This window comes from Falco punctatus (genome assembly GCF_963210335.1).
Source record: "Falco punctatus genome assembly, chromosome: 2".
Taxonomy (NCBI): domain Eukaryota; kingdom Metazoa; phylum Chordata; class Aves; order Falconiformes; family Falconidae; genus Falco; species Falco punctatus.
Genome location: NC_137581.1, coordinates 37595839 through 37621286, shown reverse-complemented (window position 1 = coordinate 37621286; position 25448 = coordinate 37595839). Strand labels below are relative to the sequence as shown.

Here is a 25448-nt window from a genome sequence, read left to right as displayed (position 1 = left end):
TTTGTTGTCTTGTTTGATTTTACCAAAATGTGATTTAAGAATCTTTAACAAAAGAATTTTCTGAAAGGGAAGGTAGAGATGTCTCACCAGGGTGTTTCTTTATATATTTGGAGTTGATTATATATGACTATAAACAGTCTTCTTGGCAAATTTCAAGATAATCAGATGTTCTCCAAAATATTGCAGGTTCTTTTACCATTGTCAGTGTAGTTCTTCTGGAAAAAGGATGATTAACTTCATGATATACTTCATAATACATACTAAAGACTTGTGCATCCCTCAACTTAAAATAACCGGAGAACTTCAGGAAAGCTGATGGCTATATAAGTTCAAAATGCTTTTATAGAGCTCTTATTTAGGATTAGTAGGGAGTTCTGTCTTGGTGACTTGTAACTAGGCAGAGAGGGGTGTTTGATTTTGTGTGGAGGTTGTCATGGGTTTAGGTTGCTTTTTTAAGCTTTCTTAGCAAAAATAGTTTTTTCTTTTGGATTCTCAGCACTAGGCTAGTAAGCAACTCTTTATCAATAAAGAAATGGAAGAATAAAAAGGCAGATCCCTAACTGCGTATGAATTTGTTTGGCTAATTTGGAAAGGTGACTCATGTCACATCTGGCTACCTATGATTACATAGCTTAATGTACTGGCTATGCTCCTGCAGGAATGTGTTCTGAGCATCAGTTTTGGGGCAAAATCTGAAGCAGTGATCCAACTCATGCCTATTGATCTGTAGTGTAATTTTACTATCTACTCCTTATTGCAGCCTCATTACAAAACACTTATTTAAGTTGATTGAATGTTTCCCAGTCTTGTTTGGTTTTGCTTGGTTGGCTGGGTTTTTTTTAATGATTTCAGACATGTCTGAGGGTGTAAAAGGGCAAAATACTTCTTTTGTAAATATTGAGGAAGGGTTTGAAATTCCTACGTCCATCTATTTTGAGGAAAGGACTTAAAATAGAACTCATATTTAGCAAACATACTGGAACATGTAAAGATTACTAAGCCTCTGCTATTTTTAGAATTTAACAGCTAAAAACTTAGAAGGCACAGTCTTCAGTCAGAATAATACTGCTTGGCAAGTTAGGTATGCCAGATTTTTCAACATGGACATTGATTATGTTTTCCTAACTTGACCTAATATGAAACTCAGGAGTCTAATTTCAAAATTGCTAAATATTATGAAATAGTTGTATTACTTTAATTTCTGATATTTAAAACACAACTCCCATCCCTCAATTCTTATGTTCATTTTGAATTGGAGACTCAAAGAAGTGGTTGTGCTTTACCTTAATTTCACCAATTTTTTTTTGTGTGTGAAAAATTAGCACTGATAATAACCCCCGCTTCACAGCGATGTTATAAAGATAGATTAATTAATGCTTTGAAACCGTTAGATGTTATTGATGAGCATGATAGAAGAAACCTTGAGGAAAATTAGTAATTCTGTTTTGCAGAGCACAGTTTGAAGGCTATATGAAAAAGTTGCGTTGTTCAGGCATGAAACCCCTTATCATTCAATGACGCTAAACAATATGTTAAGTAGCTGCTCAGTTTTGAGACTGTTGAGAAGATTTTTGAGGTGCCTACTGACATAGGATGAAGAAATTGTAGTATTTCCTCTTCTGGTGTTTGGCTAATGGTTAGAGTTTTCCCACAGTTGTAGAGAGGGAATGAAGAGGCCTTGAGTCAACAATTTCTGTGTCCAGGACAGTACGCTAATCACAGGGCTATAGAAACACCTTGCTCCCATCAGCCCCAGGTTGCTCTGCAGCAGAAACATGACTTAAAGAACCAGAAGAAGAGCAACCAAGTAAAAGTTTGTTCCCTTGACTCTAGAGTATTTTTCTTTTATGTTCAGCATATACTTAAATAAAAATCAGAAATGATCCTGGAAAGCACAAGAGAGAACCTAAGAATGCCTCCATCTCAGAAATTCTAGGCCTTGATATGGTATGCAGAAAGTTTATATTCTGGTAATTCTGGAAGTTAACTTTGTACAGTGTACCATATGGTGAACATAATGCTGCTCATATGTAGCAGATGTGGTCGGACCATGTTGAACTTTTTAGGCCTTTTGAGCAAGGAAGTGTGAAGACATTTAATCACTGAAATGCAAACAATGTGAGAGACAAGTATGTGTTTGTCTCAGTCAAGTCTGTGAGAATTCTTGCAGAACTTTAGACACCTATGTTTTCTATTCTGTTTGGCTCTAGGGTATAGACCTCTAAATATTGTCATCTGTATGTGAGCTTGGGTGTCTAATCTTGTGTTCTAGTCAAGGGAGATGCATACTTAATAGAGTCAGTGGAATTTGGTGAGTTGTCTACCTGATGTCTCAAAGGACACTGAACAACAGGAGTGCCTGGTATCCTAGAGAGGTGTCTGGAACAGTATCCAAGACATCATCAGCCTGAAATTTTAAGTTATGACACAGAACTTATGGTAGACCTGCATCCTGCTAGAGAAAGGCTGGAGGCAAGGTGTGATACTCCAGAGCATCCACTCTGCACTGAATATGAAGGTGTGAGCTACTAAATCAAGCCCAGTTGATCAGTGTGATTAGAAAGGAATAGAAGCCTACAATTGGATGGCTGCAATCTGAGGCTGAGTTCTACTGGTATTATTTTGGGGGGAAAATTACACGCAAAGTAGAAATTTCCTTGGTCACTCTGTTAAGAAAGTGTAATTTGTGCCGAAATTGTACTTGTGCTCAAGTCCCATTTCAGTTTTGTCCAGCAGTTTATTTTACAGAATGACCAGTATGAAAATCAGCAAATAATTTGTTAAAATTAATTCAATCCAGAATTTTAGCATTTTGTAGTAGGCTTCCCCTCTCCTCCCCCCGTATTAAGCAAATTGACAGAGATAACTGTGGAAGATACTGTGCAATTATAGTTTTGCTTACTTTAAAAAATCCACTCTGTTATCTTTTTTCATTATTGAAAGTTTATGCTTCAGTTATCAAAGACAGGTATTTTCTCACAAGATTCATGTGATTTCCACACCCACCCCACCTCACCTTTTCCTTTGGTCAGTATCTATTGCAGTGACGCTACAGACAGTGCCCGTGCAAATATTGCTGTAATCCACATTAGTCTGTGCTTTATAGCACTCTTCAGTCCATTTTTACATATGTTGGTTTTTTTGTTTTTTTTCTGAATGCAGGCTAGACATTTTCCTGCTAAAAGCAACATGAGACATTAATTATCCGTGCAAACATGCAGCCTCTGCCTCAGGCTTGTGAAGATGATGTTAGCCATTTTGTAGGAGGGGACACTTTGAACTATTGTGAAAGATGGGGTTTTGTTTCTAAGTGCATTCTGAAAAGAGAAACTTCCTGTGGTGAAGAATAGGTGCATGGCACTTCACATTTAATGCAGGCTGCACTAGAGCACTGAGAATTTATCAGTGTACATAGCTAACACTAAAATAATAAAAAGGTAATCCTAAAATAGCTTAGTTAAAAAAAATAATAATGGAATGTAACAGGTTTTTTGCGTAATGTCTGAATATGCAAAATAATGATTTAAAAACTCTGAAACTCATAGTTATATTTTGGCTTCATTGGAAGCTTTGGAGTGCATAGTTTGTTTTGAATTATAAATAAGTTGTACAGGTATTAACCAGAAGACAAGAATTTATAAACGCAGTGAATTAGTGCATATGTAGATAAGAATAAGAAAACTTCACAGCGAAGTCACCCAAGCATTGTTTTGCTTGTTGTGATGGCAGGATGAGAAAGAATAAATGTTGAAAGTCTTCTAGAAATAAAAATAATAATATAATTACAATTTTGAAAAAAGAACCAAACAACCAGGTGGTTTAGATAATTTGAGTTCTTCCTACGTTAATATGCGTATTTTTTGCTGAATTTGTAATCCCCATTTGGGGGCAATTAGTATGCTTTTAATGTATTAACTCTGAATTTGCTTACTCTTCTGAAGAAAATATACTAAATATGAAATGTAAAATATTTGTGTAGCTTGGTAAATTAAGGTTAGTTAGGAGATGTGATTTTAAAGCTTTTTTCTTTGTTTTTAAGGTTCAGCTTTGTTTTTGCTAAGACTTCAGTTTTAATGGAACTCTATTACTTTTTTCATAGCAAGCAGTAAAGGAGAATATGAGAAGAAGGGAAGCAGAAGAAAAACAGAGGCGTGCTAAAATAGCTAAGGAGAAAGCAGAAAAAGAAAAACAAGAGAGGCAACAAAAGAAAAAGCGCTTGTTAGAAATGAAAACAGGTAAGTAATGTAGAAGACACATTTTACTTAGGTTTTTGCTGGAAAGAGTGCTGCTATTTTTGCATTATCTGAATGTTCTATGAGAAAAGACAGAATAAATGAATGGTTTCCACTAATTAAAGTTTACAGAAAAGAGGTTCTTAAATTTTGTTTTGTTAATGAGCTTCTCTAATTACCTGTTTTCTGCAAGCTATTTTAGAACTTGTAATGCTGCTTTTTATTTTTCCATTAGAATATATTAAAACTTATATGACCAAGTATAAGTTCAGTTATGCTCAAACCCCCTTACCTTACCTGAGAACAGAGATTTTTCCAAATCACAAAGCCATTTTCTTTCTTTTAACTAAGGTTACGTATTCATTTTTGCTTTTCTGTGAGATTAAGCCCTTCCTGAAGTACTCTGGATTTTTGTTTGAGTACATCAGTTATTATTTCAATTGAAACACCTTAAAAGAAACCTCAGCCATGCATTTTAAAGTTACTCATTTATGCTGTGTTGTCTTTTTTACCAAAAGAGACAGCAAACATGCTGAGTTCTCTGTAACTAAAAAAGACGTCTGATGATCCTCTATACTTCTACATTTTATCCCAGACTGAGATTCTGGAATCCTTCCGAATGATATGTGACTTACTGTATAAATTATTGTGAGCTACTCTCATTTATTTATTTTTTCTGAGCAGATTTTGTTAAACAGGTCCCCACTCAAACACTGATGGGCACCTTTGGCATTAATGATCATCTGTCTCTTCCACATTTCACTAATAGCCAGTGTAGGTTGTTTAGTTTCAGAGGTTCTTCAGACCAAAAGTCTTTGTTTTATTTCCATAAGAGCATCCATGTGTTGAGGTGTGAGACTAAAGCACCACTCTTAAGAAACCAGGCAGCTTCCCTCTGAACACAGAATTTCTAATTCTTCAGAAATAAATTCAAGATCCAATCAGAAAACTACTGACGACAATCTTTATAAAGCTCATGAAAGACAGAGAAGGCTGCAGAAGACTAGGAAAGGGTAACACTGGTACCTGTATTCATGCATGGTTGGAAGTGTTTCAAAAGGGGTTAGATGTTCTTCTCTCAGACATGTTGTATGTATGACCAATAGTGCTTTGGATGGACAACTGGTAGTCTTTCAGGGAAAATTAAAGCTCCTCTCAAGTCCTATTCTTTATGATCATGTTCAGGCATTCCAGAATACAGGTTAAGGGCTTCTAAGTCATATACCCACACGTGTATGTAGGCTTCTGGTACGATAGTTTAACCTACTGCTTCAGTTCATATAGCGGGGAACTGTGATCAGCTAGGTGATTGAGTAAATAGCTGCTTTGTCCCTTAGTAGCTTAGGTTTTTATTACATGGTGTAAGTGTATGGAAGGACATTTCTTGCTCTTGTTAGCAGCCACTTAAGGTTCAGTCTGGAATTACTGATCTAAACAACAGCAGATGGGAAAAAATGGTGTTAGGATCACCTGAAGCTATAAATATCTGGAGTGTCTGGTATTCGCTAAATTGGCCACTGATGAGTTATTTTTTGTTATGGGGAGCCTCCTTATAAGGTTTCTTGTGCTTGTTTGCAACATCATTTTAAAAGTCTATTAGAAAACCCAAATTCTGGAAGTGGAAAGCACCTTTGGTGGATTTGTTTTGTCAAGAAGGACAGCAACAACTATATGATAAGTGGGGGTTGTTCGTTTTTTTTATTTTATTTTGGCAGACTTCTCAAAACTGTATTTACTACTTGAAGAGGCAAAATGTGGCTCTGAATCTGATGGAAGAGTAACATAAGCATTCAAAAATTATTTTTTCCTTTTTTCCCTAGCTATGTCTAGTTCATTGAAAGGCTGTCAGTTATTTTCAATTGACAAAATAATTATCAATCAATTAGTTTGATCTATCACAGTGTAAAGAATTATGTTCACTGTGGTAACACCAGCTAAATTTATTGTAATGTAATTGAGAACTCCATCATTGTGGCATCTTCATTGTATCTTACTTTGAATACTGTTTAAGTAACAAGCCACTGTAATCAGTGGTTATTTACAAAGGCTGCCCTTACCCAAAAGCAGCGAAGCGATGCCAAAATGTCTTAAACATCTGATTTACAATCTAGAATATTAGTTTGTTTTCAGTGTTAACTCAGTTTCAGTTTTATCACAACTAACTTTTAAAATCCATGTTTCTGATTATTTAGATAGTTATGACCTTATTTGCAGACAATTTTACAGCATTTATTTTTGCAGGGGTTTTATATTGTTTATCTGGTTTTGGAAAAAAACATTCATAACTCACAAACTTGTTAAGAGTGTTTTAGGCTGTGGTTCTTCAAACATTTATTGTTTTATTACTGTCTGCTAAGTTGTGCAATATGAATATTTTCATTAGTTCTGTGGTGTTCTGCAAAACAAAAGGACACCATGCATCCTAGCACTGACAGTTTAAGCAATGAAAATAGCAAGCATAATTAGGTAATATAGATTCTAACAGATAAAATGCCTTTGAAATAAATTAAAAAATCCCCAAACGTACTTATATTAGTAGTACCCTCAAAGATCCTGTTTTCCCTGCCTAGCTCCAGTTCATAAGGCCTCCATTTTATTAATTTCCTCTCACTGGGAGAGGAGAATCAATACTTCTTAGTAGTATTCCTTTCCTCTGAGGAGAATGAAGGACTGCAAATGTCACAGATCATAAAAATCTGCTCATGTTCCATTACAACTTAGATGACATCAGTAGTTTCTAACGTATGTTGGTAATTTGTTGTTTTAAAATGTCTGCTGGGATACTTTCCTGAAAAACACAAGTTTTAGAAAATAGTAGGTTTATTGCTAGATTTTGGGCACTTGGGTATATGTTTTGTGCAACTCATTTTATCGTGAAGGAAACAAAAAGATCTGATAGTGCTATATATGAAGAAATCCTGCAGGTATAACATTAATATCCAATAACTATTTTGTGTAAGGGCTCCTTTTGGAGCTGTGTAAGTTTTCCCTTTTGGAATTTCAAGTGCGCCATTCAACTCGGTTCCTCCTTGGTGCTGATAACTTTCCAGTTATCCCATGGCTGCCTCCACTTATCCTGAAATTGGATCCTCTTCACCAAGAGGGTTCCTGAGGTCACTTCTTGTTATTTAGATTTATTCTTAAGTATCACTTCTATTATGTGACCAGTAGGGAATAAATCTGTTCTGTAACTGTGAGGAGCGTAACTTCCTCTTATAGTAAACAAAAATGAGCAGAAATAATTGTGGGACATTATAGAGTTGCCTACTCATACTTATTCATGTTAATACTTTATGCATAGTTGATGGTAAGGCCATGACAAGCTTGGAGAGTAGGTCTCACTTTATGCCAGTTAAAAAAAATAAATTAAAAATTCTATATATGAGGAATGAGTTGTGACAGGCATTGACCACAAGTCCATTGGATAGGAGATGTCACCTGGTATGTCACTAAGTACTCATCTGCAAGTGTATTGTTTTGACAATAAAGTGTAAATCTGAGTAAACCACTGAGAACAGATGTTCCTTCAATAGGTGAATAGGTGAATTCAAATGTGAATAGCTGTCACATTTGCACTTGAAAATGATACAGAGAATGATAAAATACAGGTATGTGTAAATAAAAAAAAAAAATCTGTCCTGAGAAACAATGTGTGATAGATCTGCAGAAGTCACAGCAAAAGATGAGATACAGCAAAACCTTGTCAAGTCTCATCTCACACTGTAGGATTTTGAGAGGTGAATGGTTTTTGTGCAAAAGAAAAAGTAGAACTGATCTGAATCTTTATTCTTTAAAGCCCAACAACTAGTACTCACAAGTCATGTTCTAACAAGATCTCAAAGGTGCTAAATCTTCTGAAGCATGGAGGTGTAGTTCATGCACTTGTTGGCAACCCATGGGCTCAGAATGCAGCAGCTGCTTTTTGTTTGTACTAAGTAGCAGCTCCAAAAGAACAAGATGCTTAGAAGAAACAATTATTTTTCTTTCTGAAAATTTTGCTTAGAAGTGGAACCTTAGGAGATAGTAGCTGAAAGGCCTTTGTGAAAGCGAGGTTTATACAAAGCCCCTGAAAAAATAAATAGCAGCTGTACTTGGGAGAGAGAGAAATAGTCAAAACAAACAGAACTGTTGCAAAAATTAAGGATCATTAAAGTAATGTCTGTAGATAAATATTCTCATAAGACTTGTAATTTATGTTGTGGCAGTAAAATTTCTAAACAAATGTGAAAAGAATGCTGCAAACTTAAAATGGCATTACCATGAAAAAAAATTACAATCTCTGGAGCAGTCTTTGGGATTAAGAGCTCTCATATTTATGCAAATAGCAGGTTTTGGTTTGAGTAAGCATTTCCTACTCCAAATACTACCCCACATCTCCTCCATAAGGAGGTAGACATCAGAGTCCTCTTTAAACTCTCAGTCCTGCTATGTGTAAATGTTTTTATTCTTTGTGTTTTTAATCAATCATCAGAAGTTTCTTCTCTCAAGTTGCAGAGGAGGGGAGGAATAAATATCCTTACCAAAACATTGGAGGAGGGTATGCTTGATTTTTACTTTCCTTAGTCCAAGGTTGTAAAAGAGCCAGGAACCTTCTCTGTCATTGTTGGAAAACTAGCAGAAGAGAAGGTCATGTCTCTGAGTCTTCCTTCAAAATGAGTCTGCTGCTGCTTCTATTTCTATGCTGTGCCTGTAACGCTTATCTTCACTCGGCAGTACCTCAGTGGTTGTACAGACATACAGTCTTGTTACTGCATACCAAAATGTTCTTGCTCTGAAGCTTGCTGACAGAAATTACTTGATTTCTCTGGCAGCTTCTATCCGTTGAAAGCTATTAAATGCAAATACAAAGTCTATGAATTACAAACTACTGGAGACCAAGAGACTGTGCTAGAAATGTCATTACATATTTATCCTGTCCTTTTTGTAGATGTTTGCTGTTGGCTGGTAGTGCATGAAAGATGCAGAGTTAGGTGGACCATTGATCTGATCCTCCTGGGTGTTGTGGTATCTTTATAGCCACCCAGACGAAAAGGAGCTTGCCCACCCAAAGCTGTGCAGAAGATGCCCTTCTACTACGCTCAGTCATGTAGGCCAGCCAGAACTTTCTCACTCCGTGAGAAATTAGATAATTTTTAAATTTCCTTCAGCCCCTCATCTCTGTACCACAACTGTCAGTACAAGTGATCATTGCATGTATTTTCAGATTTATCATTTGTTTATAAATGTGAATGGAAATAGTAATGTCTTTCCCTGTGCTTAATAAACTCCTTCAGAGGCACCCAGTAACAAAAAGACAAGATGTTAATACACACACATACATTATATTCAGCTACATATATTCTTTTAAGAAGCTATGTTCATTTAGGAATGCTACTAGAGTGGTTCTAGCTGCTTTCCAAATCAAATTGTAATTGATACATCTCAATAATAGATTATTTTTTTTTACCCCCTCCGTGAAACAACACTAATGAAAATACTAATTTTTGTCTAGTCTAAAAAACCAAATTGGTTGGATTGGTTGCATTCTTGTCAAGTGTTGTTGGAGCTGGAGCTGTGATGTGTAAAGAAAACAGAAAAACGTGTTGACTGACTTCTTTCTATGTAGCTGATTGTCCTATTAGCTGTTTTATCAAATCTTAATCTTAGATAACTGTGGATAAGGGTGGTCAGTTTTAGTCATGAGTGATTAAATGTGAGCCACTAAAGCTTAGCGTTCTGCTTAATTTAGCAGTTTTATTTTTTCTATTAAAAAGACAGAGTGTACCTAGTGAATAAAAAAAGGACTATAGGAAGATTGTGTCTGTAAATTGGCTGTTTAAAAGTATTATCAGATATTACAATATATAATGCAATATTAGAATATCCTGTGTTGAGTTGGTGAGAAAGTAGATGTGTACACAGAAAAAAATTTCATTTTCAGACTGTTAGTTACTGTTTCTGGGGGCTTAGTGGAATGGTAACCTCTTTTTTGTTGTAGCCATGTTTAGAGTTTTCATTCTAGATGGACAACCTGTTCTAGCGTTTGATATCTCTCAACAGGGAAAAAAAAAATCTTATGTTTGAATGCAGTTTCCTGTAATTAAATTTGTACTCTTTGCCTCTTACCCTGTCTCTGGGCACCTCTGAGATGAGTTTGGCTCAGTCATATTTACACCCCACCCAGTCCCCCACCAGATATTTATATATATATATTGATAAGATCCCCTGAACACTCCCTTCTTTTGGCTAAATAGTCCCAGCTGTCACAGGATGTTCTCATGACAGAGATGCTCCAGTCCCTTGATCATCTTCATGGCCCTTGACTGACCTTGCTTGAGTACGTTTGTGTCTCACTTGTACCAGAGAGCCCAGACCTAGACCCAGCACTGCAGACTTGTCTCACCAGCACTGAAAAGAGGGAAAGTATGAGCTCTCTTGACCTGCTGGCTATGCTTTTCTTTGGTGGTTGTTGCCATAAAGGCACCATTCTGACTCATGGTCAATATGTTGTCTACCAGAATTCCCAATTTTTTAACTTTTTTTTTTTTTTCCTTAAAGCTACATTCCACCCATTTGGCCTTCACCTGTGCTGGTGTATGGGGTTACACCTTGCCACATGCAGGTCTTTTGATGAATTTCATTAAGATTCCCATCTGCCCATTTTTCTGACTTCTCAAGGTTCTTCTGAATGGCAGCACAACAGTGTGGTGTGGCAACCCTTACTATGAATATTGCACCATATGCAGTCTCTCTGACGGTGCACTCTGTCCCATTGTCCAGGTTATGAAGGAAGATGTTACAAATATTGGCCCCAATATCAAGTCCTGGGGTACACCACTTCAAAGGCTTCACATCCTGTTTATTCTTCTGTAAGTCCAGTTTACCTCAGGAAAACATTTTAGGAGTTTGCCTCAGAAAAGCTTGCTCTATTAAACCCTTTACTGGATCTGGAATCAATGTAAATGATCCTGGATAATCTCTGTGGAGAGTAAGTTCAGTGTCTTTCTTCTGTCATCATAGAAAGAATGGGATTTATAGACTTGTGATGAACATCAGAATTTTATACGATTTTATTACAAAGTTCAATATTAAGATGATTTCACTTTCGGTCCCATTACTTCAGTGGGTAATTGTGATGCAGGTGAGATGCAGAAATAGGCACCTTACATCACTGAATTATTTTTGTCTCCGGTGCAGAACCACCTCTAAAACCACAGTTTACCTTTTGGGGTTTATGGTATGAGTTGTCCTATGGAATTTAAATTGGTGTAGTTACCAACCTCTTAATTTCAAAAATTGGTTTGAAAGGGACAGCTGTCTTTCAGAGTTCATGAAGGATGGGTGCTTAGTTTGCATTTTGTTTGTGTTGAGCACTTTGAAACTTGAGGTAACACTTCCATTCATATGCTCAGAGACAAAGTCTTATCTTCTTCTGTACCATAAAAGCACTTTATAACAGCTCAATGATTGAACAATTTCAGCAAGAACAAAAAAGGTGAAATGAAACCCACTCTCCTCAGCCAGAAGATTTATGGAATAGGTGCATCAGTCATTAGGGGAAATCATACCTTTTTATAGTACACTTGACTAGGGCTCTGAAGCACTAGCAAAGGCTTACTTTGTGCTGGGCATCAGTAAGAAATATAACTCTTCTTCTGGACTAGACTGTTTATATACCTCACAGGACTCATGTACTTGTGTTTCGCTTTTGTGAAGGCCTGGTATATCTTTCACCTGAAGTCACTGCTGAGGAAAGACAAGTGAATATTGACATTTCTGGCTGAATTTGGATTTAAAACTTTTTAAATCTAAAAGGAACTGTCCTTTCAGCCAGTCCATCCAATAGCTTCCAGGCTTGGCAGCTATTTCTGCTTTGCGTTTGTACATTGGAAATATTTTTTTTTTCCTCGCTGTAATCTAGCAAGGTTCTTGCAGAACTTGCAGACTTGCAGAGTCAGAGGAACCCCTATGTTATGTTACAAGTCACAGCTAGCCCGTGCACTGTTATTGGAATACATGGCTATCAGTTTGAGTTTCTTTTAATCAAACAAGAATAAAAAAGTATTTGTTCTGGTAATTACTGAATTGTGATATCAGGACTTAATTCTTTACACAAGGAAAACAAATACAATAGCTTCAGCAGTCCAAGTTTAGTTTTAGTTTGGTTTTAAATTGTATAAAAAATTGAGTGCCACCATGGAATTACTTTGAAGGTGATATAAAGATAATTAAAGTCTTTGCTAGTTCAGATAACATGATGAGTAGCGCTTGAATTTTTGCACCCTTTTCTTTCTGTTACAGCTATGAAATATTAAGATCTGTTTTCAATATATATGTTTGTCTTCACTGTGTAATTTTAATTGCAGATGAGGCTTAGTATTCAGAGGTTGCCTTTAGGAGCAGACCCTTTCCAGTACTTATGGTGTAACAGAAAGCTGTGTGTAAGTAAATAGATCCTAGTGGAAAATGACAGTCAAAGTCCCTGTAGGTAAATCCCTTAAGTGTACCGACTGAGTAGGCGACATCAACACAAATCATGGTAAAGAACTCTTGGTCTGGTTTTTCTGAAGTGCCTTAGTATTACCTTCATTTAAAAAAACCCACACCACCACCACCACCAAAAAAAAAAAAAAAGTGTTGTGTTGTTTTTTTTTTAAAGAAGTAGCTGAATAAAGCTTTGATTCCTTGAAAGAGGAAATAGACATCTTATTACATGTTTTTCTCCTGGTAAAGTGAACTTCTGGAGTCCCAGTGTTGAGTGTAATGTTTTACTTTATATTGGACAGATGCAGGGGAACTGTCAAAATATTTTTCATCCAAAGTAATCTTGTTGCACCACTCTTATTTTAAAACCATATTGCTAATTATGTTTGTGATTCTGTAATGTCAGTGGACTACTGCTCCTGAAATTATGATATATATCATTTCTTCCTTAAGTACATAAAATGAAGGAGTCATTACCAACTGCAGTATCTGTTGCTATCATTCTAAGACGTATTAAAGTTGCACTATAAAGCTTATGATACTCAGGACACTAAATGAGAAGGGTCTTTAATAGTCTTAGCATTTCTAAAGACCCAATTATGAAATTAGGTAGTTTATATCTGACTTGGCACTGAAATGTCAAGGGCAAAACTTGCCAGTTATTTTGTCAAGTTTACTTCTGCTTTAGTTGGTATTTAAGATACTTGTATGAGTTTTAAATAGGTATGATATTAAAAAGTATTTAAATCTCCTCTTCTGCAATTAAAGGAAAAGAGATCATTTAAATCATGGAAGGGTATGTTTCTCAAAGGACTTTTTGTGGGTTATGTAGCTATCTGCAAGCCAACTGGAGTTACTAGTTCTAGGATGTCAAAAGATTGATATACTTGACTAATTAGGAAGCCAGCTGGGATTGGTGGCAGCAGTCTGCAGCAGCTTGTGGAAGCCAATTTAAAGGTCCCATAGGAAGTGTTAATATTGAACAATATTTTCAACTCTTACGCTATCACTGTAGCAATGTTGTATGCAGTTCTCCCAGGGCAGTTTAAAAGATTTCTAAAATTCTGCATGGTACACTTCCATTTCTTAAACTTTCCATCATACAAACTTGGACAATATTATAGATAGTATGGTCATTAATAGCTAGCTATGTAACTTCATAGAAGGTGTCACAGTCAGCTGTTGACGTAGGCATCAAAAAAACAGCGTTTGGAACCGAACTGAAGGTGTAGGAGTTTGAAAAGCAGGCTTTCTACATGTTTTGTGTATCTTCAAATCACAGAATTGTTTGAGTTGGAAGGGACCTTAAAGATCATCTAGTTCCAACCCCCCTGCCATGGGCAGGGACACCTTCCACTAGACCAGGCTGCTCAAAACCCCATCCAGCCTGGCCTTGAATACTTCCAGGGATGGGGCATCCACAACTTCACTGGGCAACCTGCTTCAGTGCCTCACCACCCTCACAGTAAAGATTTTCTTCTTTATATCTAATCTAAATTTACCCTCTTTCCATTTAAAGCCATTCCCCCTTGTCCTGTCACTGCATGCCCTTGTAAAAAATCCCTCTCCAGCTTTCTGGTAGACTCCCTTTAGGTACTAGCAGGCTGCTATAAGGTCTTTCTGGAGCCTTCTTTTCTCCAGACTGAACAACCCCAACTCTTTCAGCCTGACTTGACACGAGAGGTGTTCCAGACCTCTCACCATCTTCATGGCCCTTCTCTGGACACACTCCAATAGGTCCATGTCCTTCTTATGCTGGGGGCTCCAGAGCTGAACACAGTACTCCAGGTGGGGTACATAGATTATTAGCTATGTATGTTTTTATTTGCAGTGGTTAACTTTTTTCAGTACACCCATGCATACAGGAAAACTACTAGAGGAATTTTTTAGTTCAAGTTTCTATATACTCCACTTATTGTTCTGTTAACTGTTTTGCATGTCAATGGAAGCACTAACCTATAATCCAGTTTGTGACTACAGTATATTTCAGATAAGTATAAAAAACAGATAGAACCCATAAATGTGCTACAGCTATGCTACAAAAAGTTGTGGATTTGCAGTATTTCTATTCCATTATTTAAAATCTATCTTTTTTTTTTTTTTTTTTTTTTTGATGGGTCTTTTTATAGTATAGCAGATTGTGCCTCAGGATTTTTTTCTACTGAAAACTCTTAAGTTCTTGAAATAACTGTGAAATCCATAGTAGTCTTGGATAGGCTTAAAAGGAAAGAGATGACATGCTGAAATAGGATTGAAATTTTTCTTCTGTTATTCCTACTTCCTAAAACAAAGCTTATGAAGTCTTTTCCATAAACATTTACCATATCATTTTGGGGATTGTGTATATTATTCCGTCTTTTTTGAATTACTATTACCCAAAATGCTTAAAACTTTCCTCCAACATTCATGTACCTTACTGTAACTAATGGCTTGGCCTCAAAATTTCTTCAAGCATCACTTTTGTTTGAAACTATTCACTGAGTGTTTTCATTCCAGACATCAGTGTTTTAGAGAATTGCATTACATCAGATGGAGAAAGGAAAGTTTAAAAACAAAACTAAAAGAAACCAACAAAAAACCTGCACCATCATAAAAAAAGCAAACCAAAACAAACCCAGGAAACTGAATACATAATCTGAGTGATTTTTTTTTTTTTTTGGAAGTTACATGCCAAGCCTTGTTATTTGTGGTAGGCCATAAGTCATAGGAGAGCAAACCTTTGTATAATAAAGCACAGCACGTTTTACCAAATGCAAATCAAGAGAAAAAATATCTGTATTTCAGTCTTCATCTTTAATCTATGTCTTGCATGTGTTGTAGAGACAATACATGTACTTAAATATTATGCAAAATTACAAAACATTTGTTAATTTTCCATTAATACTTTTTGCATATAGCTCTTTTGTGTGAGGTTGTTAACTAGTCTGGTAGTACAGAGTGTAGATTTGGATGAGCGGATCAAGTGCACCTTCAGTAACTTTGCAAACACCAAGCTGGGTGGGAGTGTTGATCTGCTGGAGCACAGGAATGCCCTACAGAGGCATCTGGACAGGATCAATGGGCCAAGGCCAGCGGTATAAGGTTCAACAAGGTCAAGTGCTGGGTCCTACACTTGGGTCACAACAATCCCAACCCTACAGGCTTGGAGCAGAGTGGCTGGAAAGCTGTCCAGTGGAAAAGGACCTGGGGGTGCTGATTGAGAGTTGGCTGAACATGAGCCAGCAGTGTGGCCAAGAAGGCCCATAGCACCCTGACTTGTATCAGAGATAGTGTGGCCAGCAGGACTAGGGAAGTGATTGTCCCCCTGGACTCAGCACTGACGAGGCTGCACCTCAAATACTGTGTTCAGTTTTGGGCCCCTCACTGCAAGAAAGACATTGAGGTGCTGGAGTGTGTCCAGAGGAGGGCAACAGAGCTGGTGAAGGGTCTGGAGCACGAGTCTGATGAGGAGCAGCTGAGGGAACCGGGGTTGTTTAGCCTGGCAAAAAGGAAGCCTGGGGGTGCCTTATCATTATTTACAGCTACCTGAAAGGAGGTTGTAGTGAGGTGGATGTAGGTCTCTTCTCCCAGATAACTAGTGAAAAGATAAGAGGAAACAGTCTCAAGTTGCACCAGGGGAGGTTTAGATTGGATATTAGGAACAATTTCTTCACTGAAAGGGTGGTGAAGCATTGGAAGAGGCTGCCCAGGGGGCGGGTGGAACCACCATCCCTGGAGGTATTTTAAAAGATATGGTGCTTAGAGACATGGTTTAGTGGTGGAGTTGGCAGTGGTAGGTTACCAGCTGGACTTGGTGATCTTAAAGATCTTTTCCATCTAAATGATTCTGTGATTCTAAAGGTGTTTTCAGATTACAGTTTTATTGTTTTAAGGACCAACATCTTGGGAGAGCAGCAAATCAAATACTACAAGGGAGGAAGTGAGTTGTCCTTAGAAGATAGTTTCAGGAAATTCCAAATATTATATAAAAATCACTTTCTAAACACAAATACACGTGTAGAATTAACAGAAATTAAGGAATGGGTAAAAATGAAAATAAAAGGAACAGAAGTGCTAACTAAATGCAATTTATAATACAGTTGTACAAAACTAGATTTTAAAATAAATGTGTTTGGTCCTTCTGTACATAACAAAGTAGTTGCTGATGTAATAGGGAAAATGACAAAAACATTTATGAAAATCTAGTTTAAGTTTGAGTCAGTGTTAGGGATTATCTGTTGTTAGCTTTAGATATGTTTGTGTGTGTATTTATATAGAATTTTTGAATATATAAACTCTTACTGTTTTATGAGGAGATTACCACTATGTGACTTTAAATTGTATTTGAAGGACATTTTTTCTTTTAATTTGAGGGCAGGAAAGCTTAAATTTTAAGACAATACTCTATTTTTTTAAAAAATAATGATTTTCATATCTTGGTTCCCAAAATCTTGTGCTTCCTTTTCTTATGCTTTCTTCTTCTGCTTGTAAATGATATCCAGGCTTAGGGTTCTCAGTAGCTAAATTAGATTCAACTCTTGACTTAGGTGTAAAATCATGAGAGTAAAAATGTGGTTTCTAGAACATCATATTTGTGATTTTTCCCATGATGATTTGACAGTACTTTGCTAGACCTCCTTCTCTGCAATTTTTAGGGTTTTTTGTCTGAACGGTTTTTGTTGCCCTTGAAACCACTTACCTTAGATGCTAGAAATCTGTAAAGCTTATTGAAAGATGGAATTTATTTAAAGAAGGGAAACGTAGAAATAGTGTCGAAAGGCAACATCTCCCATAATAATTATCCTCCATATTCAGGTCTTGAAGATTGCCCTTCTTCCTTACTTGTAGTTCAGCACTTTAATTAGTGGTGTGGCATCTTGTTATACCCATCAGCTAGGTCAGATCCTGATTTGAATATTCACTATAAGCAATAACTGCAGAACCATGTGGCATGTCTGACTGTATCCAAAGTGTGTGTTGACCTAGGGAGTTTTTCTCAGTGAGGCGTAATGAGATTTCTATCATGTAATTCTTTATTCCTCTGTGGTGATTTTTTCATCATATAGTAAATCCTTGGAATTGCATTCTTTGTCCTCCCAGGCACAGACACAAGGGGTTAACAAGGTTAAAAAAATCTTAACATTTTCTGATAGGTTTATTTGAGGAAATAAAAGTAGGGCATTTAATGTTTGCATTTAATTATAATCTCACAGTGACATCCATAATTCTTTCTACTTATTGTATTGCACATGTATGTATAATATCCCCCGAATTTTCCTGAACTACATCAATTATTTAATATTGGCCAGGAGTTATTAAATACAAGCAGAAAATGGCTTTTGATTAAAGCTACCTATAGATATCGCTCTGTATCCTATCCAGTCCAATATTGTTCACTCAGCTTCCTGCTGAGAAATAATTTCAACTTTTTATAAGAATAACTGAAATGATCTCTTGTCTAATACAGCAAATCTTTTAAGGGACAGCTCTTGAAAGCTGACGTGAAACTGATTATTTGCAGTTAAAAAAGGCTACTGAAATGAAAATAAGTGAAATGACATTTCACTTAAAACTATGCTTGACTTTCAGTATGGAGAGAGGAATGTGGAATGAATGGAATAAAATTTGCCTAGTTCAATGTATAGAAGACCAAATCTGTTTAATTGCAAGAGAGCAATTTGTGAGTGTCAAAACCTGGTCTGAGTTTGAAATAGTTTTAATAATACTATTAATATCTTTTATCATGTTTTATTGTTGTTATTATTATTTATGCTTTGATATTGCTATAGTAACCTAAAAGGTTCCTTCTCTCTTCTTTACAGAAGGTGAGGAGACTGGAGTGATGGATAGCCTGTTGGAGGCCTTGCAGTCAGGTGCAGCTTTTCGAGACCGACGGAAAAGGGCACCAAGGTCTAAAGGTGAATGTTCTATTTTACATTTTATTTTCCAGAGAAAGTTAAAAGCATTATGTGTACCAGTAGGTCCAGTGCTCTTGAACTGAAATGCTATTGGGTTTAACACTTTTTTGCAATGACAAGTTTCAGGGATGTTCAGACTGCTTTGCAGATGTCAGTAGCACTTTGGAGATTAATTTATTGAGCTTGGCATAGCCTGATTATTATGACAGGACTCTTTGATATAGCCACATGTACTGCAACTTTTTAGGGTTTATAGTTGAATGCGGGAAGTAAAAGTCATCTTGCCCTGTAAGTTAATCACATTATTTCACTGGTGTGTAACTGTCGATTTGCTCCTAGAAATGCCTAACTTCTAAATATTCTTAGTAAAGTTGTTACAGTACTCCATAACTTTCAAAGATGTGTCTTATTTCCATTCTTTCCTTGCTTTTACAGATGTACCACAAAATCTCAGTCCAACCACACAGCGGCCTGTCCTGAAAGCTTGTAACCATGGTAATGAACCATATTCATTAATTGCATGCTCTTCTCAGCTTATGTAGTTGATATGTGCTTTCAAAAGATTGCTGTCATTTTTTCAGTTTTCCACATTATTAAAACACTGAAACTGTATTTGAACCTGCTTTCTAAGAATCACCTGAATATTACATCCTGAAACTATATTTACTGATTACTTTGCAAATCTTTTCTATCTTGTGTGGGTTTTTTATTTATTTAAAATTCAGTTACATGTTTAAATGTAGTACTTCTATAATCCTCAAGAACAGTCATGTAAGGATTTTTGAATGTATTATGGAACTATAATAGAAAGCAGAGGTTGTGGAACATTTTATGTTGCTAAGTATTTATGATACCGTATCAGAGAGCTGTTTTGCATTAATTCTATTTTTCTTTGTCTTGGTTTTCTTGATACTACAGCTGGAAACCTTTAAGCTATCATTCACCAGTATAATTCAATAGTGATGTTGGATCTGCAAAGTAATAGTAAATTAATCAGTTACTTCATTGCAAAATATTTCTCAAAATTTTGAGCATGAGTCTTGTGCATATACTTATTCATAAACTCCTGAACTATCTTACCGTAATCAGTAGGACTTGTTCATATATGAAAAGTTACAGGGAGGGTGCAGTTGCTTGTTAGCTTTGTTTGTTAGACAATCTACAGAATATTATTATACTAGCTGTGCTTTTGTTAAGCTTGAGGAGTCCAGAGTGACTGTTTTCTGTTGCTCGTAACTAGTGGTTTCAGGAAAAAAATTATATATGTACTACTTCTGTTAGAGAAAAAAAATGTGATTGAAACATGATGAAAAAAGATATCTCCTTTCTTAGTTTTTTAAGCAGAATGCATTATCCTTCGCTGTTTAAATGCGCTTCAGAGTTTATAAAGCAGATGCCATCAAATTGATGTTATTAATTATACCTCATGTTTAAGTGTTTATTTCTTAAGTGTATATTGCCAGAAAAAGAACATACAGAATTTGGCATTATTAAACACAAAATTAAAGAAAATAGAACTGGAAGGACAGTTTAAAGATAATTCACTTATAGGAATTGGCTCAACGAAAAATCAAGTACATCTGACAGGTTCTTGTCTAGCACATAACACTGATATTTGAATGATGACTACAGAGCACATCTGAATTTCTTCTGTAAGTGTTTCTGCTTGTAAGAGCAATTATGTTGAATGTTACTACTTTTCATCCCATTCTATCTGTCTATCAAGCTGTCTGTGGACAGACAGTGTAGCTTCCAGTTTTCAAAGTAACAGCATTTGGTCAAAAGTTAGGGCCATGTTTCAGGTTAAAAACAAAACACCAAAAACAAACAAACAAAATCCCCAAGATTTTCATTCTACGAAACTGTAGTCTAACCCAGGGACTGATTTGTTCAGCAGATGGATATAATTTGATACTGAATTTTTAAATTCAGACATTTGATTTAGAGAGAAGAGTAAAAGTAAACTCTTGGATTCTTTTTTTGTGTTTGTTGTTACCAATGTCAGTTTTTTCATAGAGCATTTTGAGGTAATCAGATTGAATTTATTTCAAAATGCCTTACAGCTTTTCTTTCACATGTCTTGCTAGCTCAGGAACAGAATAATACACCTCTGAACTTGCTTTTAAAGAATTCTTTAGTATGTTTTTGATTTGTTGGCACCTGCCACCATATCTACATGTTTTAACTTCCTATCTTGAGATAAACAGAGCCCTGAAGTTGATGTAGATTATGGTGAGTTGACTTATCAAAGCTTTTTTGGCTTTTTGATAGAAATACATTGATTGTCATTGGTTGCTCCAAGTTCATCTTTGAGGTGAACTTCTTTATTTATTTATTTATTTCCTTTTCAAAATCTGTGTAAATTAGTTGAGAATTTGCTTTTAATAACTTATTTTGTTATTGGGAAGTCAGAAATTTTGTAGGTCGCATACTATCTAGGATGAATACTAGACTGAGTATCGAAGGTGGTTTTTTTAGATAATAACCATTATAATTCTTGCTTTGACTGGCTACATTGTTAACTTTATTATCTAGTCGGACTATACTAGATAATTATCTCTTAGCTGTGTTATTTTCAGTCCTACCAGATAATAAAGTTAACAATGTAGCCAGTCAAAGCAAGAATTATAATGATAAAGTTTCTTTAATTTTCTGCTTCTGAGTTCAGCAGTGTGTAATGTGAGGATTTTTTTCAGGCTTGTTCTCCGTATATTTTTTCTTGCACTTTATATATAAACATAGATACATATGTAATAATCTATTATTACATGTATAGTAAGTGGTGAATACTGTATATAATGGTATATTACATATAGACTGTATAAACAAGAAGTCTGTGATTTCAGCCCACTTCAGAAAAACTGGGATAGGTCATTAGACAGAAGTATTGGCTTGCTCTTTCATTGATTTGCTGTTTTTCCCAGCCTAAAATGTCAAATGGATGCTAAATTTTGTATCATGGCAAAAACCCCACTGACTTAATCTAAGCTTAAAACATGTAGAGACAGATAAAAGTTCATACTGGTTTTGGCTGTTTGGGTTAACTGGTAACTCCTTTGGTTACTGCTTATTCTGCTGAGACTAACAGATTCACTTAGAGTAGATAAATGTTAATACACACCTCAGATTCATACCTAAGATGAACTTCTTTGACTCGTCATGCAGTGGAAAAGAATTACAAGCCACGACTTGAAATGTCTGTCCTCTGAATCATTCAGAGTGTAGTGATCTGTTAGGCAGATACCATCAAGTTCTAGCTAATCCCTTCTGTTTCAAAACAAACCCAATCAAATTAAAAAAAAGTGGTTTCATCTTTATGATTAAAGATACTTTCCTTAAAAAGTACAATACAAATCAGACCCAAGCATAGATGGGAACTGGACAGTAGTGGCTCCATATCTCTCAGATTGGCAGGGGAGAGAAATACAGCCAGAATGCACACTTTTTCCTTAGCTGTAATACAAATGGAAGCAGGAAAAAAATCTCTAACCATTGCCATTGTTATCCTCAATACGGCTCAAGATACCAAATTATCACTTGCTCATGAGGCTGAGCCAGTCCCTATAAAACAAAGTAATATAGAGGAGCAAGCTCTAGAACCGAGAACTGAAATTGTTTCCTTTAAGTGGACTGCTTAAGACAAAAAAAAGGAGGAATAGTAAATTTAGTGGAATATTAGCCATTGGTTAGCCATTTTTCTCTTCATGATCTGTTGAGCTCCCCAGAAAAGTCTGTTAGTGTTCAATCAGTTGGTATTTCTGATGAAAAAGAAGTACTAGTTCTCATGCTGCATCCCAGGGTGGCCTCTTAGCTGTGTTATTTTCAGTCCTACTGCACTCTTCTTTTATTGAACAGATTGCCTCTTTCTAACATGGTATGTGTTTTTTGCCATGTTTAAATCTACTCTGTAGATTTAAACTCTGTGATCAGAATTACCAATTGTATTTTTTCTGCTTGTGACAAGGCCCATCAAGTCAGATAATTTCTTGCTGAGGAAATGCCCTGCTGCATAACTAATGGAAATAATATACATTTGGAATTGCTATGTCTTGGAAATGTTCTAACACCTTAAGAAGACAAAAAAAAATCCCTAGATTTTTGTTGAGGTAGATATGATTGGTATATTTATTTCTTTTGTTTCCTTCCATGGTGTTTGTATTTTTTAAATTAACAACTGAATTACATATATGTTCAAAACTACCTGTTAATGACACAATTTGCTATAACTGCAAAGAGCCATAAACTGCTGTAAATATTGTGGTATCTGCTTTTGCTGTAATTCCCATTCAGAGTACTGTATGACACAAGTATTGGTGTAGTTTTAGTGTTAAACTTCAGTAAGGTTTTGGTTCAATAGCATCTAACAGGGGAGCTTTTTTTTTATTTATTTAGGGAGCAGAAGAAAGCACTTAATTTTCAATGATCAGGATTTTGCACATTAGAAGATAACTTCAAGCAGCTAATAGCTATGGCTTATCTGAGTATAAATTATTTACAAGAACAGTCAAGGCATATTTGCAGCTTGCACATTTATTTCAGGATAGTTAAGTTCAAACACAAATAGCAGCACATTCAAGGCAGCACAGAGCCCACTACAGCACAGAAAGCTGCATTATTCACTAAGTTTTCAGTCAGGCTTTGCAGCCTGCATCAAGTTCTCTGCTGCTATGGCTACGCATTTATTTGCAGTAACATTAGCCAAGGTAATGGTATCTGAAATGCATGAATACAAATTTGAGATGCAGCTTGATTGCATGTATATGTACCTCAAGTGCAGCAGAAAGTGTTTTTCTTCACAAATAGATTGTATTCAAAATGCTGTGAGTAAAGAAAAGTTATAATAAAATGGCAGTAAAAAAATACAGATTGCTTTTTGTGGCTGCAAAGGTTATAAGAAATCTCTGTCTTGCAGTCAGTAATTGGCTTGTGGACTGTACTTCCAAAGGTAACAAAAAGGTCTTGATTCTATATTCAAATCAAACTTTCATGGTAAGAGATAGCCGTAATTACCATAGCTGTTTGTTCAGTATATCTATAAACAATAGAATAATTTTCATGTCACATTTAGCCTGAAGCATTTTAAACACTTCTGTTAAACAAAATCCTTGTCAAGCAATGTCATGCTGGTCCCAATTAAGTAGAAGAAAACCTTTTTTTCGTGTTCATTGGTTTTTTTTCATCTCTTATTCATAATAGAACTGTCATCTGAGGTTCATATTAGTGCCTCTGCTACCTTATTTTTGACAATCATAGCTGACAATGAGCTCAGGCTCATCGGCTCATCTTAATTCTTGAAACCGACAGTGCAACCACTTAGAGGTCACTGCTTTATTTCATCATTGCTGTATATGACAGCAAACTATGATTGACATTTAAACCTAGTTTTTACTCATTTTTTTCTTATGTCTGTGTATGTTGCTGTCTTTTCCACAATTGTACATAGCAACCATTAGGAAGTATCTAACACTGGAAAACCTGGGAAGATAACTTTTTACCCAGTACTTACCCAGAACTCAAGATGCGTTCTTGAGCATTACCAGTTCTTCATGGTAGTAATTGTGTTGAAGGCACTATGCATGTTAGCCTATTCTTCTTTTTGTAAGTGATCTAAAACCATCAGTGTTTGTAGCTGCGGTGGACAAATTTTTTGTAAGGCTTTATGAAGTTTTACTCAATAGACAAGTTTCCTCAGCAGAAGACCCAGAATGGCTGTAGGCACTGTTATGAAATGAAAACATTTAATAGGATTTCTAATAATAAACCAAAATATAGTTCTTAGTTGTTCCCAAAGCTTCACTTCAGTATTGATTTCATAGGTCAAGTAAAATTGCTGCTTATTCTAACAGAAATAATTCCCCTGAAACCATCTGCACTGTTCATAGTAAAGAGATTTTTGCTAGAGCAGGCAGCAGGGTACAAATAAACTGTGACCATGAGTCAATTTTGCATGTGTGGAAAAAAAAACCATCCAGACAAGGAAGGTGAATTTACTCATTTTGGTTTGTTTATTTAGAAGTATTTCTGCATTGCCATACTTGCATACTCATACAGTCTCTCACAGAAGTGGCCCTGAAAAATTTACATTCCAAAATATCTAGGAATAAGATTAATTTTGATGCAAAGTTTTCAGGATCTTTTTGTAGCGATCTTCCTGTCATAATTTAAAGTTGGAGCGGAGGAAGTACTTGAGTCAGAAGGGATGACAGAGACTAGTTTTGGATGAAAAATGGCATTTATTTTTTTTTCACAGAGTCATTGCAACAAAGTTAATAAAATTAACTTTTATAATAAACACTGACATAGAGAGGTATAAAACATTCATTTATTTATTCATTTCCAAATTCCAAATGCTGAAAAATGAATGCAAGCTCTGTTAAGAATAGAAAAGGGTACTTTAAATTAATAGTAAATGCTCATCAGTACTGTGAAAATACTGGTATAAATGGAAAAAAATAAATGTTGTTAGTTTGCCCTTAATATAAGCCAAGCATACACTGTCAACCTTAGCACTCCCTGTATTTACAAAAGGAGAGAAGGAATTGTAATCCTACAAAAAAAGTCTGTGTTACTCCTTTTATAAAGTCTTGTGAGATTTCCCTTATCAACCCTATGAGTAAGGTGAAATCCTCCATTCTGTCTTATCATAAAGAACTATATGTGAACATCATATACAAAAGACAAGAGAACCAAAGCTTTTTTAGAGTAAAACATTTAGGTGCCACCTTGAGACAAGGTGGACCTTATAATGGGGTTTATTCTCCAGAGGTCTGACAACTTCATTCCTCAAGTGAGACCCTTTGAAGATGTCAAATTAGGCACTCAGAAGAGCTAACTGCTTTTGTAAATACCTTGCTGG

General features: G+C 35.9%; 1 protein-coding gene across 1 annotated transcript in view; it reads left to right on the top strand.

The window, feature by feature from the left end:
- DIAPH3 (diaphanous related formin 3) overlaps nucleotides 1–25448 on the top strand; it is a 254448-nt gene that overhangs the window by 166561 nt on the left and 62439 nt on the right. The window contains exons 26-28 of the mRNA XM_080376190.1: nucleotides 4100–4235; nucleotides 18497–18592; nucleotides 19028–19087. Coding sequence (XP_080232316.1) covers nucleotides 4100–4235; nucleotides 18497–18592; nucleotides 19028–19087 — 292 coding nt within the window. The remainder of the gene's footprint in view (nucleotides 1–4099; nucleotides 4236–18496; nucleotides 18593–19027; nucleotides 19088–25448) is intronic.